Consider the following 16,318-nt stretch of genomic DNA (forward strand, 5'->3'; position numbering starts at 1 on the left):
GCGCAAAAAAGTATGCGGATCGTTGTACTGTGCTGAAACAATATAAATGGTATCGTCGATGAACGAACTTGGATGCGACTTTCATCACACTGTAGTTGACCACAAAAAATCTTTAGTGGTTCACCCCCTAGTGTCCAGTCCATGGTGTACACTCGCTCTGGTCCAAAGTCGGCTGGGATCGGCACCAGGTCAGCTAAAACACTAATGCGGACAAGTGTTAATGGATGGATCGTAGTTGATGTGGTGGCAGCACAGTCAATCTAGTGGTTAGCACGTCTGCTTTACATTTTTGAGGTTCGGGGTTTGAATCTTGGCCTTAGGCCTCCCTGTGTAAAGATTGAACACAAAGTTGAGAGTGATGTGTTGTTAGAGAAGCGGGTTGCTCTATAGTGTCTCAGATAGTCCCTTTGGCAGCGACCCTGCATTCCTTATAGGTGCTCATCCACTATTTATGTCACATTTGCTTTTATGGCACTGGTTGCCTTTCAAGTATTGTTTTCATCCTCTGAAGTGAGCGCCTCCCCCCCTCCCACCACTTTTGCCCATTCTTATTCCGTTGTCGCCCATCACATGGAAGGGCAAAGGCTCAGAGAATAACAAATTCCTCTTTTTTTCAGTTTACTTCAGCGATAGAGGACAGACAAAAATGAAACATTTGGTGGATAAGCTAAAAACTGCACAATTTAACCCTCTTTCTGTGTTGGCAACTTTGCTCTACTGTTCTTTTTCAATTAATCGCTATTTGCAATCGGCGGACATTTTTTGCCTGGGAAGCACTTTTCCTTTATTAACGCTCTTAAATGTGCTTTATCTGCCCTCCTGTCTTGTTAAAATCACAGAGCGTGTGCTTCATTTTCTTGCAATAGGATTGAAAGCATGTTCACACACACACACACACACACACACACACACACACACACACACACATATACTGATTATTTACAATTTTAATCAGTCCAGAATGTGAGTGGAATTGCAGAAGCCCCTAACATAGATTAGCATGTGCCCTCAATTTGGGGCTAATTACTACTTTGGATTTTCAATCAGAGCCTGTGCTGCTTTTGACGCTTTCCCCCCCCCCCCATCATTCTCCGACACTTTTCAGACTCGGACGGAGGGAATTTATTTCTTTGAGCACAAACGGTGTGTGGATCGACATGAAACGGCGATCTGTCGGAGAGCAAAGCGTTTCTTGGCCACCTCTGGTCTGACGGCCTGTCAGCGGTCTACTTTCTGCGGGTGTCAGAATGACAGCGAACCCCCTGACGGTCCAATCAGGCATATTAAATTGTATATTGACACTTTCAGATTTAATTAACCAGATTATAGGGCCATCAGAGACAAAGGAAGTGCTAATGATAGCTGTCGCTCATTATGGGATCGCCCTTTTGACATGTACCAACACACAGAGGCCTTGTTTAAAAAAAAAATGTCAGGGACACACTGCAGGAGCTGATGAAGTGAACAGCTGCCAGCTGCACTGGAATGTCCTGTGGAAACTTTATTCACATATTTGACAGTAATTACACATAAATAGAAGCACTCTGAGCTCACACACTCAAACGGACAAACAGTGTATTGTGTCACGTCCATAGAGTCTTCAAAGGCTTGACTTTTTTGGATATCAGATGGTGGCAGTTGAACGCTGCAAATTATAAACCACCCTTGATAGTTAATCAGTTTTTCCCAACGTTTATTTAGGTAACGCACAGCACATATTTTATGTGAAAAATTTCACAGAACAAAAATGTCTCAAAAACTATATACAACAGTACTGAAATAATGATGATCTCATCTCAATTAACTCACAAATTGTCTTAATGTGAAATCTGGGCTTGTTTAATTGACCAGAACGCTGTTATTCTGTTGTATAAATGGCAGCATGTGGGATACACAGGTCAATTGTACATTCTGCAGTCTACTGGAAGAGCATTTAATTGTTCTACCTGTCGCTATATGTCACAGGCATAGATGAAAAAAGCAAAACTATTTAGAAAATAGATCATGTCGTCATTTTGGGACCAATTCAGCAAAATTGGATAATTTCTTGCGCACACCTGATGCTCTCTCGTGCCGCAGTGGTTGGGAATCACTGCATTAGATGCCTGCGTGCCTGTGATTTCTTTAGCACTTATACTTCCTGTTACCATTTTTTATTCAAATTCAACTATTTTATCCAATACAAATATTGTGTCCTAAACCCCGTGTCAACCCTTGTTAAAGGAGACATGCATTCCCCCTCCCACCATTTAGATCAGTTCCCTGGTGCCTTAATAGCATGTCTCTGTGTCTGTACTTTAGTCATTATACCTCAAAGATCAAGAATCATAGCAAACTTTTCACCCTCTTAAAAAAATAAAATAAAAAAATGCCTGTCTTGGGCAGTCCTGTCTAATGCAAATGAGGTAATCTTCAGCCAATACCCCTCTCCTGCTGTGCTTATGCAGCATATGGTCTTCGTTATTATGATGACTAGTGTGTGCAAATTGCAAAGAGACCATGAGCCGGGCGCCCACATTAATAGCCTTTATTGTTTTTTTCAATCAGCAAATTATACTTAATTGAGAATTAGTTAATTAGTTTGAGGCTCCTTGTAGTGGCTTTTGCAGTGGGACTTCACCAAACACAAATACCACATGGTAGAATCACTACTGTAATGTCAAATATTTTAAGAATATCAATGTTAATGTTAACATATCTGGCCTGATATGATCAAATTAACCCAATACTGTATGAACATTTAATTCATGTGACCAAATCCATTCCAGGTTCATTGTCACCGTTATTATAGAACTCTACAGGGTTTTGAAGTAAGATTTGAGTAAAAGTGTAAAATTGACTTGTACAATGAACATCTGTTAAGCTAATTAAAATAAAAATGTGATGGTGGGTGTACAGTGAATACGGAAGGGTAGAGGGGGAGAATTGCTGAAGGCAGTCAACTTCATGCATCATTGCTTTTTAACATTCTTAACTGTCAGCGGTTTGACCTTTTCAGTTTTGTGTGACTTTAGTGGCCTACTTTTCCCAGAAACTTTTGATGCAACTTTAGGGGCATTCAAATTTTGTGGTACCTCTGTGTCACCGTTATCGTTCTCGATCTTTCATTAGCCTCCTGACCTCCTCCCAGGACACTTCAGCTTTTATTTAAATTAATGAGAACTATATTTTCTTTCATTTTTTTTTAACCTGTGCTTTGATAGGGCAAGCCTGAGAAGCGTGCATTTTTCCTTAATTGTGTGTATTTATAGACTGATGAAAGATGATACATATTTTCAGTGTCCATGTTCATTCTAGTATTAAAAAGTTTTACTTGAACCCCTGCCGCACTTTAAATTCTGTGTGTTTATTCAGAGGGAACAGCGCTTTCCTCTCTTCGGTATCCTCCTTCTGCATCGATCGGTTTCCTCCAAAATGCCTTTTTGTGTTTGTGTGTGTGCCTTTGTGGCTGTTACCGCTTTTTGCCTGAAGAGTAATAAGATGCATTAATGAGCTCCGACTTCAACTTGGACAGCCAGCTCCACTCAGACACGGACACCGTCGATAAGTTCCCTCCGCCGGCCTGCCCACGAACAAAACACGCTTTAAAGTGGAGAGTGATAAAAACAAAGAGGAAAATTGGAAAAGCCTTTCTTTTTTTTTTTGGGAATTAGAAGTCTGTGAAGCATGCATCTAAAGCGATGTTTCACCTTGGCGGTTTAGTTTCGACATTTGTTATGCTGGGATAAGAATCGTGATCAACATGTGCTCAAACACACAGGTGGAATGCCTTATTAAAAACAAAGGTGAAGACTGTGGTGTGTGGCATGGATGGTCTCTTGGAATTGGAAGTTCAGGAGTGGGAGTAACACTTCTAAATATTTGGTCTTTTTGTCAACTGAATGCCAGAAATGTGGGTGGCGAGTTAGAAAATGTGGTCGAAATCTCTTTCAGTTCTACAATTGTAGCAAAATATCAACAGCATCTCAGCTATGCAAACCTAAACTGCATTTGGTGCAACACACAAACAAAATCCTTGGAAATGTTCACCATTCTCCATGTTGTTCCCACATTTGGTGCCTGAATTCTGATTCTTTACCCATCCAAAACCTTTTTCCTGGAAATCTTTTTATCTGTCCAATGTCTATTGTTTGTTTGTTGGAAGTTGTCTTTTCACTTGACTCCAGAAACAGTCAGGGTCTTTGTGTTGCAGTTTTTGTCAGTTCCCTCCAGAGGGCGTGGTAAGACTGCCCAGTAACAGGAGCTTCATACTGTATGCTGGGATAAACTCATTCTCAAATGGTCATTCAAAGTCATTCAAAGACAATACTCAATGTTTATTCTACTTTAAAAGTTACTATTTTATGTAACATGTACACGCCTGCACAATCCACTACAAGAGCTGTGTCAAACATTCTTTCTTCACAAATATAATGCTGCTCAGTTTTGATTGACGCAGTCAGAGGTGTTTGCAGTTGTATAAAACTGTACTGCATCACACTGAGACCTGTTTCTAATGTTGTCCTACTTATTTAGCTACATGAGAGACACAGTATTAGGAACACCTCTCAGTATAATGTAATAAGTGAAACATGTACACCACTGCAAACAACCAAGAATAATAGACACACACCTTGAGCATTATTATTTTTGTAAGGGCTTAATTGTGAATACAGCTCTTGCATTGGACTACATCAGGTTGTGGATTTAATGAGATGTCTAGTGCATACAGTATCCCAATCAGAATCATGAAAATTTGAGTGTCACAGTGACTAAAGTGCATTGATCGAATAACCACCATAGGTGAAATAAATTAATCTTTATGTGCAAATAAAATATCAATCCAAGAATAATTATTAACGAGATAAAATCAGTGTATTGTGCACGATGTGGAGAGGTAGTCAGTGAATGTTTTTTTTTATTGATATGAAAAGAGGAGTTACAACTTTTTTCCCCACATAATTTGAAATTATCCTTTGCTACAGCTTCTTTTCACCACATAACATAAGCAAGAAAAACATTGTTAATCTTTTTTTTTTTTTTTTTTTTAAAAAGGATAAATGTTCATTTGTGTTCTCTGATATTGGGTCTTTATTGCGGCAGCATGTTGTTGGAGTGGTTAGCCCGTCTGCCTCACAGTTGAGACATCCAGGGTTTGCATCTCGGCTCAAGACTTTGCATTTTCTCCCGCATGCTTGCTTGGGATACTCTGGCCTGGATGGATGCAAAAATTCACGGACCTCTTCATGGGTAGTGGAATGATTACCTATTGTCCTTCCACTTTGATAGTGCGTGTCGAAATGTTGTTCAAAATCCTACTGGATTGTAGGAATTTTTTCCCCTTTTACTGCTTCTCCCTCGCTTACCGAAGCTGCAGATCGAGAAACAGAAGACAATTTAAATCAGTTAAGGTGACGAAGATCTGTTGCTGCAAGAGGATATGCTTCCACTGCAAGTCAAAAACACATGATTAGCGACAAGTGGACATTAAGCTCTGGGCATGATTGTGGAGTAGTGAAGTCGACTAGTAGACTAGTCTGTACAACCCCAATACATGCCTTGCAATTCGCTGGTGTCCAGTTCAGTGTTCCCTGCCTTTCGCTCAATGTCCGCTAGTTTCTTTTGCGTTGGTGGAAAGTGTACGTAATGCTGTGGCCCTTGAGAGCAGGCCTTTAGGATGCAAGCTTGCAAACGTTAAGATGTGAGCAAGTCTTTCACTTGTGTAGAGATACTGTATATGGCTTTTGCAGCACTAGTAAAGATAGTGCACTACCATTACCGTATTACTTCGCCTGTGAGGTTGGTGCGCAGCTGCCTTTAACTGATTTATTGTTGCTTTGAAAGCACTCACTTAAATCTCATATTTCTCCATTTCTTAACCCATCCTTCCTTGACCGCAACCTGCATGACCTCAGTGTTTAAAGAGCATTGCGTTGTGTGTTTATCCAGCTCCAGATGGCGGCAGCTCCTGACACCTGGCCAGGGATGTCACCGTGATTCACGGCCCTGTGTGACACCGTGCCGTGTGACGCCTTTACTCCTCTTAATCCCTTTGCGCCTCTCTTCTTTCGTCCACTCACTGTCCCTCTTGCTTTCACCCGTGATGATGAGCTTCTCTTTTGTTTTGAGAAGGGCACCGATGATGTCATCGTTTCAAAACCGGAATGGAGTGGTGGGCCTTTTTAGTCCAGTGGACATGTACAAATGCACTGTGATGAATAGTTTTCCTTGGCGATCCGGTTGTGTCGTGTGTGTGCTGTTGGGAGAAAAACAACAACATGCAAAACAAAACAACAAAACGCTCTCTTAGAACTTATTACTTTACTAATTACTGCCAAACACAAAAGAGTATTAGCAAGATATTGTTTTGATCTTTGTTCTTTTGTTGTTTAGCAGTTAATGAGCAAAAGGTTTTGGTGCAAAGCTGTAAAAATGAATGAACACAGTTATTTCGTCTTTTTGCTATTTGAGTCACATTAAAACCCCTTGCTTCAGTATTTAAATGGTAGAGTCCCATGTGTGTAGTCCCAACATTTTAGGCCAGTGATTCTGAAAGTGTGCTAAGGTACGGGCTCCTCTCTTGTGGTACTCAGTGTGTGGTATGTGGCAAAATTCTTAGCAGTGATGCATGAAACCCTTGCATCTAAAACGCCATCTTACAACCAAATACTTGATAAAGCGGCAGATTTAAAAAAAATATGTACTTAGATTCAATTGTCATTTAACTTTTATTTGCAATACATTTTAATCAAATCATATACTTTTTTTATTTTCTTGTATTTAAGCACAGTGTTAATGTTTAAATTCTGCATAATGTTACAGTGGCTTAAACTGTTTAGATTTTATTCAGTACAATTTTTTTTTACTTTTCATGCACAGTAGCTATGCTATTTTTCAAGTAGTAGAGTACATTTTTGAAATCCATTCCAGTTGAATTTAACTTTTAGGTGCTATACATTTGCATTTAATCTTTAAGAAGGCTGTTTGTTTTATACATATAGTTAGATACAGTTTTTGTTATGTGCGTTACTTTTGAATTGAATGTGCGTTACATTTGAATTGAATCATTATCATTTTTTTTCATAAACATGCGCAGTGTTAAAGTACAAATGTGCAGAATGTTGTAGTGGCTTACAGTGATATTAAATTTTAGGAGTAAAACCTTTTTCCTCATTTTTTTTTTAGGGATGCTTAAACCTGCTACGCTACTGTATTTTCATGTTGGCCATTATGATGGTATTGGAGAGCGAAGTATTTTTTGAAGTTTGAGAACCACCGTCTCAGCCTATTCACCATGAAGTGGAAGATAGCCTGCTAACACACAGCCAGAAAAATTAGGTGCTTCATGATTTTGAAAATATTTCAAAACTAATTTATTTTTTATCTTTGCCGTTTTAGTTGCAATGGAATAATTTCCCCATTCCGATATTTAAATGGTTGAGTGCTGTTAATCAAATCCTAAAATCCTCCATAATTTCAATGAACCGGTAAGTAGCCTGCTTTGTTTTCCTTCAAGAAGCTTCGTCAATTCTAACGTTGTGTACTAGATGTACAGAGAATTAAAAAAAATGTCTCTCTCTGAACTGGACCACATTTCAGAAATGATGGTTAAAGTAAAGTAAAAGAGCTCTAAAAACACTTAAATCATTAAAACAGCAAAATAGTGTGATGTGGATTTGGGTTGATATGAGTGCAAATATAAAAATAATGCTATTGTTGCGTGAATGAGGTAGATATGACAATATCATTGGTGAGTGACTAATATGAAGTACATACTGTTAAGTGACAGGCGGTTAATAATTACAGTAGTACAGTAATGTGACTGGTGGTATTGTGCTTATCCATTAGTTAACTGACATAAGACCAGAAACAAAATTGGCGCATCATGATTTTCTTCCCTTCTCAGTGCATTTAATACACATTTGAACCATTACCCTGTCCCAATGTGTGAATGGTAATCATGTTCATCTGTCATTTTCACGTAAACCCGAAAATAGCCCGCAATATATATATATATTTTTTATTTATTTATGTAAGTCACAATGGTACCGTTACCTCATCTCAGCATTTGAATTGTAAAGTCCTGTTCATTGAATCCTAAGGTCTTCTGTCATTTGCCATTGTACCAAAAAGTAGCCTGCTATCTAACGTACACCCAGAAAGACAAACAAAAATTTTGATGATGAACGATGGAACTAGTTCCCCTTCCCATTGTGTGAATGGTAGAGCCCTGTCATCTAACACAATTTTTTTCCATGAAGTCGGCAAAAATTGTTGTGTCTTATGATTTATTAGAGAAATGTGATAGAAGTGTTCTCACCCACCCCAGAATAGAAAATGGTACGGTCCAGTCAATTTATGTTATTCTCCATGAACCAGACAGTCGTCTTCTGGGTAACAAACATTTCTTGCTTTTTTTTCTATTCTTATTGGAGCAATTGATTTTCTTGATTTGTAGTTGGAGTCATCATGGAACTGTTTCTTCCTCGCCAGAATATAAAAATGGTACAGCCCCATCGTCATACATCATCCTTTGTGTATCACACAGTTTTTCACCCCGAGCACCAGGGGAGGCGAATGCCCTCTTGGAATTGCTATTATTTCAACTAATTAATTGCCTTATCGATTGCTTCAACATTTTGGAAAACTCACCAATTTTTGGATGTGGTGTAACCTGATAAAAATGTATGCATATCTAAAACCCAGTCAGTAGTGGACCCTGGAAAGTTAGGCACCAGTTTGACCGATCAACTTGAAATTGGGTAGACATCTCTATCATTAAGGGTATCATAGATAGATGGGTGACATTAAATTGTTGGGGGCGAAGTTCTAGGATCATTTCAAGGATCTGCTATGAAAAAGGGGTGCGAGTGCCTGTTTGTCACTGCTTGCAACTTTGTTACATTTTGTTATTGATTTCATTGAGTTGTTATATTTAGTGTTTTATGGTCACGCCTGTGTGTTGTACGAGGGGTTAACTGGCTTTTAGCAGGACCGAAATCGCTGTCTTGTGTTTGACTTTAAAATAAGGGCCATTCTTTTACTGCCTCATTCTCATCAGAGCTCATGCTTTTGATAGCAGAAAGTGTTGCTGGCCCATTTCCCCCCTCCACTTTCTCTAACATTTGGCTGAGGTCTGCGCTCCACTGTTGTAGTTTCCAACTCTTTTCACGCTCATGTCCGCCGCCTCTCTTTCAATCACCCCCCCATCTCCTACCTGCCACCTCCTGTCTGTTTGATTGAGAGGCCAAACCTGCTCTAATCACTGACTTCATTAATGATGATTGATAAGCTGCAAGAAGGCGCGCGTTTCCGTGCGCATTTATTTACATGTGAGTAACATGTTTTACTCCGTCTTTTTTTTTTCCGACTTGCGCGCTTGCCTATCACCCGCACTCCACTGTGATGCATTCAGGGGCCGGCCGGCAACAGAGGTTCAATACTCGGGGTAATGAATGTGTTTAATAAACGCAGTGGGTCGATGGGCTTAATGAAGGTGTGACAGAAGATGGTGCTTGCAGAATGCTGCTGTAACGAGACTTTAACGAGCCGCCGGGGTTAACGAGGTCACAAACTGTATTGGTGAGGGCATCCCAATTATGGTCTATCTGTCCTGGTTTTCATCCCCTGATCTGGCTCTCCTTGCCGGACTTCCATGTGGTAGATTTTATGGTATGGTATTTTATGTTTTTTTTTATTTTTTATTTTTTTTGTGTCCATAACACTGCACTGTTTCTTAATAACTGATTTTTGCAGCCTTTCAGCCTCCACTCTGCAAATTGTCAATTGTCAAAAATTCCCTGCCATATGACTTTTGTAAGGACTTGAATTGACTTTTTTTTTCAAATTGAATAATAATTATGTACCTCTAACCTTCTACCCTTAACCAAAAATGTAAGATGTGCATTTAAAAATGTACAGAGATTTTTTTTTGACTGTCATTATCATAAATCAAAAAAATAAACCCAATACCTTAACTTAATAACAAATGTGAAAATAAGCATGATAGTGGTTTGGATCCCTTAGTTTTGCGTGACATTCGACCCAAATTCTGTATTCTTCAATCTCAGTGCAAGGATTTAACCTTTATGTTTTTCCACTAAATACTGGTAGGACACATTTTTAAAGCGTGGCCTTTATTATTTAAAGTCAGCCTTAATACAGTAAAAATGTAACAAATTATTAACAATAAAAATAATTTTCCACCTACACTAATTTTAAGAAAAAAACATTTTCTTTTTAGATTCAGCTCATTGCATCATCACATTAGAGTTTAATTCATTGCCCTGGTTGATGTTTTGTTGCTGTTTTTTAATTTTTTTAATTTTTAATTTAAAAAAAAAAAAAAAAATTTTAGAAGAAAATAACAGCTTTGGTTTTTGGTACTTTGAGACCTTCAAGTTGTTTACCACATGTTTTAGAGGCAGTCGGTGGGCTCGGTTGAATAGTGTATATTTTATGTGCTTGATTTGGGTGGGCAGAAACAAGAATCAAAACAAAAAAATAAACGTTTCATACAGTAGAACGTTGAGTGCGTTACAATGTCTTGATTGTTTTCTAGTCTTGACATAATTTGCGTTGGTGTGCAGCATTGCCTTGTCTTATTCAGTGAATGTTTATTTAGTTAATTACTCAACATATCTGCTTTATATTTATATGAAGTTCTCCAAAATGGTGTGCAACTTATGTAAAACACAAGAATTAACTAACGATAATTTATAGTTTTTTTCTTCATTCTGATACAGTGCTATATAGTGTATTTCTGAGCTGGGGTAGGAGCTGAAATGTTTTTGTTGTATAATCAGTTACAGCAAGAACTTAAAAAAATTTTTTTTTTAATTATTATTATTATTTTTTTGCTACTGCAGCAAAAAAAAAAAAAAATTGGTATCTGTTGGAATCACCACAATAACATTTTGCATGTCATGTGGTAACGGGTGAGAGTGACTTTATTATTTTTCGTTTGTACTTCACAGCCTGGTTAGAATTGGAATAAATTCCACTTTTTGTTTGTATATTTTTATGCTTGATGTGGTGTTGGACAGATGTTTTTAATACTATTGTTTCATACTTTAGAAAAGGAGAGAAAAAAAAGGAAAAAACATTTGAAAGGGAAAACAACTCGACTTAGTTTCTCACAGAGCTCGCAGGAGAGGTTTCTGATTTGTGTTCTTCCTTCTCTGCACATTTGTTAGCCTGTACAAACGCACTTCTAGTTGGTCTGGATTGGGTTTGCTCAGGCAGTTTTTTTTTTTGTTTTGTTTTGTTTTTCTTAAAATTCCAAATCTAATTTCGGTGAGTTATTACACTGTGTTGTGGTTTTACTCACATGCTCGGGTTGATGGACTTTGTTATAGAATTGGACTAAGCCTGAGTGAAAAAATGATTCTTCCCTCTGAATCCACACTGCTTGATTCCGAAGTCAGTAAGTGGGATGAAAGTAGTTTTTTTCACCTTCTTGTTACAAGATGCATTTCAGAAACATCTTCACATTTGCTTCACATGAAAATATTTAGCACCAAAAAACTCCAACCTGATTTGCAGTTCATGATAATGACATACTTGGCAAATAAAGATGATTCTGATAAGACATATCCCGTAAGTAAGGGAAATAAAGAAAAACAAAGTGATTTTTTTTTTTCAGGACTTAAACTATGGCCATCATTAAACCTTTATTAAATGAACAGGCAATTTCTTAATGTTTTAAAATTTGTAAATTTCACCAAAGTTAACCATCCATCCATCCATTTTCTGAGCCGCTTCTCCTCACTTGGGTCGCGGGCGTGCTGGAGCCTATCCCAGCTGTCATCGGGCAGGAGGCGGGGTACACCCTGAACTGGTTGCAAGCCAATCGCACTCACAGTCATGCCTACGGGCAATTTAGAGTCTCCAATTAATGCATGTTTTTGGGATGTGGGAGGAAACCGGAGTGCCCGGAGAAAACCCACGCAGGCACGGGGAGAACATGCAAACTCCACACAGGCGGGGCCGGGGATGGAACCCGGGTCCTCAGAACTGTGAGGCTGACGCTCTAACCAGTCGGTCACCGTGCCGCCTCCAAAGTTAACCACTGTATAATAAAACAAAGACAAAGTAAAACTCCTATGCTTTTAGGATGCCTGACAGATATGTAATGGAGAACAGGGGACCAGAATGATACTGTCAGTGTTTTTTTTCTAGCGATTAGTGTAATTAATTAATTAATTAATTAAGTGTAATGGATAAGTTTCTTGCTGAAAGTATTTATTTATTTATTTATTTTTTGTATTCTCCAAGAATATGTCAGAATGTCTGTTTTTGTGCATTTCCACTGTAATCATATGATTAGACTATGCAATATATTTACTTGACTATTTTCATTTTAGCAAACCTATTTTTTTAAGCTATTTCAGAATTTTTCACGATTTGACTTCACCATTGATTCCCCCCAATCTAGTTTTTCCTTGTGTTTTTGGACATATCCAAGGTGTGTCCGAAAAGGTCCAGGACTCATGTCACAAAAGAAGTATTTAAAACCCAAACCACAAACTACGAGTTTTCCCCTGTAATCACTCTGGAGTATATAACTGTGACCTCAGCTTTAGGCAAGCATTGAACTTTTTTCCCACATGCTTTTATATACATTATGTCAGGTTGTCATGCCGTGAGTAAAGTGAGTGATGATGAGACCAATGAGACCAGACTTGCTAGGGAAAGTCATTACCGGTGATGATGCATGGATCTTTGAGTACAACCCAGAGAGCAAGCGCCTTCAGTGGAAGAGTCCAACGTCGCCAAGGTTGAAGAACGCAAGACAGTCAAAGTCCAAAGTCAAATTATGTTTATCACGTTCTTCAATGTGAGGGGTATCGTCCGCTGTAGCAAATTGTTACCCTAGTGATGTTTTGGGTTGGTTTTCAAAGTGTGTCTCCTAGCCAGTGCCAGCGTCTCTGCATTATTCCTGTTCTATTGGCTGCTGACTTGGTTGCTGATCACATCTGGATAACATACTCTTATTATGTTTTTGTAAGCAAGAGTTTATAAATGTCTGGATTTTTCTAGTGATGGTTATGGTTGGTCTACATGTTTCAGCCCCATACAGTAGTATTGGTTTAACAGTTGTGTTGAAGATCAGTATCTTTAATCTGAGTGATATGGTTGATGAACACCAGATGTTTTTCAGACGGTTCAAGGCTGCCCTTGCATTGCCGGTTTTCACTCGTACTTCCGCATCAGTCTCTCCTCATGTCCCTCCATGTACGTGCTTTCTCACACACTTCGTGCATGATGAATTACTTGTCAGCGTTTTGAATATTTAATGGTGAGAATAGTTAAATGTTTAAATGTTTTCACCACAAGTTTATTGTCATATACAAGAGTTCCTTGCTGGCCACATTGTTTCCCCTCACTTCCTAGCTGTTGGGGTCACGAGTTTAGTTATTCATTTATATTTCAATCAGTGTTGTGAGAACGGTGTGTGGTTCCACCCCATTGCACAAACCTGCAAATGGACTCAGCAAGTACTGTATATTCATATTAAGTCTTGTTTCTCCGACTCGTAAAGTTAACCTTCAAATTCAGTTTATATCGCATGTATCCACTTGCCCAGATTTAGTGTTTCCTTTCCCACCCACGCTTTCTACCCACTCCTGTCTCTCCAGTTGAGAAGCAGCCATTCATTCCTCTGTGCTTCCTCTCACTTCAGCGGCACCGTTCCACCGGTGGCAGGAAAACAGTGTGACTTCCCCGCAGCTCATTTCTTTGTCTGGTGTTGCTGGAGTGCTAGCACGTTATGAGATGTTGCACCCAGACAGCCGGTCGATTAATGGTGTACTTAGCCTGTGCTAATTAGCACAATATGTAGAGGTGCGGAAAGCGTCAGATGACCCCCACCAAACTCTGATGCATAACTCACTTCACATTGCCAGGCCTCTTGGCAGATTAGACGCCATGTGCATTGCTGTGGTCAACACAGGAACATCGAGGTACCTATTAGGGCCCAAGCACCACGCATTGTGAAGGCTTTCTCTTGGAATCACTTTATAGTTGGGTCAAATAAATCGCCTTTTAGGGGGCCGCTCAACATGTCTGAAAACTCACCAATTTTTGCAGTGCTATGTATCATAGTAACATGTATTTTTTTGTATTTGGACGTTTTGAGAAGTTTTATATTTATGGCCTTGTGTTTTTCATACTGCAGGGTTAGGGTTAGTGATGGGTTTACTGATATCTTGCTTTTGGACTTCTTTGTTCCATTACTTGTTGCATTTGTTATTAGTTTTGAGGTGCAACAGAGAACCTTAGCTCTTGGGGTTAAGTTCCTGTCAACAACCTTTGTAACTAATTCAAGATTGCATACTGTTTTCCATTCTGTCTTCCAACTTGTTTACCTCCTCTGAGACTACCTACCATTCTAAATCCGCCTCTCTCTTCACACCACGTTCACCAGTGTGGATTTGGCTCGGGTAAATTTGCACTCATTTAAAAGTGAATTTGGTGAAAAGAAGTGGTCCTCGGAGGGCACCCTTAAAGGAGGGAGGCAGTCTCAAAAGTGTAGCTTGGCTAGCCGTCCTAGAGCATCATTGTTCTTCGAAAAGTGAACTGCACATGTGAGTGAAAGCAACTGATTTGCATTTAGATAAATCGTTGGGGATGTGAGAGATGCATATGGCGGCCCCCCCCCCCCCCCCTACTCGGACCCTACTACCTGCAGCAAAGGATGTGTTTTGTGTGTTTTCTCCAAAATGAAAATATGAGCCATTCCTGGAAAGTAAATATAAGTATTTGTCTATTCCAAATACTGTGGCAGACCTTTTTATAAATACGCTCGGCACAAATAATGACTAATATGAAGTGACAGCGCAGGACTGGTGGTAGCTGAATGCAATCGGATATATAGATGGTTTGCTAGAAGTCGCAGAACTTCTCAGGATGCTGTCCGTTATTAAATTTCCACATCTGTCCTTCATCTCCCATAATGAATAATGACACAGAAGTATTGTCCAGTACATATTGTCCAGGAGCTTCCATTAGTTTGATTTTACAGCCTTCCCAAGCCTCCTCAAATTTGATTCTTCTCAAGTGAGTGCTTAAGTTTACTGCTTTTTCCTACAAAATATGACAAAGCATGATATCTTAATTCTCACATCTTTTTAGCACTCAGTAGGGTGCTTGCGCCCGCCAAGCCATGGAAAATAATGCCAAATAGCAGTAAATTCCTCCCTTCTGCCGTAGTGACTACTGTTATAATTTACATGTGAAAAAAGTAAAGCAGGAAACAAGCAAGAGTGGTTGTAGATTTTAACAGTTAAAGGTTGCGGTGGGCAATTCTACACTCCAGTCCTGTAGGGCAGTGTTTCCCATCTTTTATTGAGCCAAGCCACATTTTTTATGTTAGAAAATTCTCACGGCACACAACCCAAAAAAAAAGTATATGTACTACTTTAAAATGAAATGCTGGATACACTGTAGTAAATTAAGTATTACAGTATATATTTGTATGAAAAACACTTTGTTATACATATTAACCAATCAAAGGGAAAACAGAAAGTACGACAGTAACTGAGCGTTCCTTCTTGTGCTGCGTATTCTTGTGCTACAGTGCACACTAGTTAATTGCGTTGGCCATTTGAAATGTCGTATGTCCGGACTGTTGTCAAAAAAGAGTATATTAGTCGTAACATAAATTCCTTCCTAGTGTTTTGCGCTTGACAGAGGCGATGTACTATAAATTGTGATAACTGATGGTTAGAGCAGCATCCGAAGTGGTTTTTCTGCTTTGGGTTTGGAGATGGAGTGGGAGTGAGGAGAGGCCACTAGTGATTGACAGCGAGTGCTGACTATGGGCAGATGGGCTGCAGAGGCTGTAAATATGAAGCCAGCGTGACAGGTGAAGGTCAGTGTGCGTGCGTGTAAGAGAAAAAAATGCAGTCTTTTTAACAGCTGCTTGGTTTTTGGTATACAGTACTTGTGAGTCTTTGTAGCGCATCATCTACAAGATTTTCATTTCTGGCCTGTACACTGTACATTGTAAAGTATTGCACAATAGACTGCCATTACTGTCAGAATGCAGAAAAACCTGAGCATTTTAAGATACTCTAAACTATTCTCCGGACAGTAATGAAAAATATAGCTGTGTTGTTGCAGCGAAATCTATTTTTAACACGCTGTTTTAAGTTGGTTATTTGTCAGTCATTTTTCTTTTTCATGTAGTTCTCACCAGTTTTCTGATCCGTACAAAGTGACTGGTGTTGGCTCTTTAAGTCTATTAAATGTGATGTGATCGGGTTGGATGTTTAAGGTGAAAGCGGATCTTTGCTGAGTCATGAGGATCCAGCAGATGTGCTGCGGAGCTCCCCGT

At 39.2% G+C, this 16,318-nt stretch overlaps 1 protein-coding gene across 2 annotated transcripts in view; it reads left to right on the plus strand.

Annotated features, from left to right (window-relative positions):
• fbxl17 (F-box and leucine-rich repeat protein 17) overlaps positions 1-16,318 on the plus strand; it is a 238,433-nt gene that overhangs the window by 7,360 nt on the left and 214,755 nt on the right. The window contains exon 7 of one of the 2 annotated variants that reach the window (XM_061767765.1): positions 1,106-3,318. The exons of the other annotated variant lie outside the window; for it this stretch is intronic. Within the exon in view, the coding sequence (XP_061623749.1) occupies positions 1,106-1,318 (213 nt within the window). The 3' untranslated portion in view covers positions 1,319-3,318. Of the gene's footprint in view, positions 1-1,105; positions 3,319-16,318 lie in introns of those variants that run through there. 2 annotated transcript variants of the gene reach the window in all.

Source organism: Phyllopteryx taeniolatus, chromosome 3 (assembly GCF_024500385.1).
Source record: "Phyllopteryx taeniolatus isolate TA_2022b chromosome 3, UOR_Ptae_1.2, whole genome shotgun sequence".
In the NCBI taxonomy this organism is placed as follows: domain Eukaryota; kingdom Metazoa; phylum Chordata; class Actinopteri; order Syngnathiformes; family Syngnathidae; genus Phyllopteryx; species Phyllopteryx taeniolatus.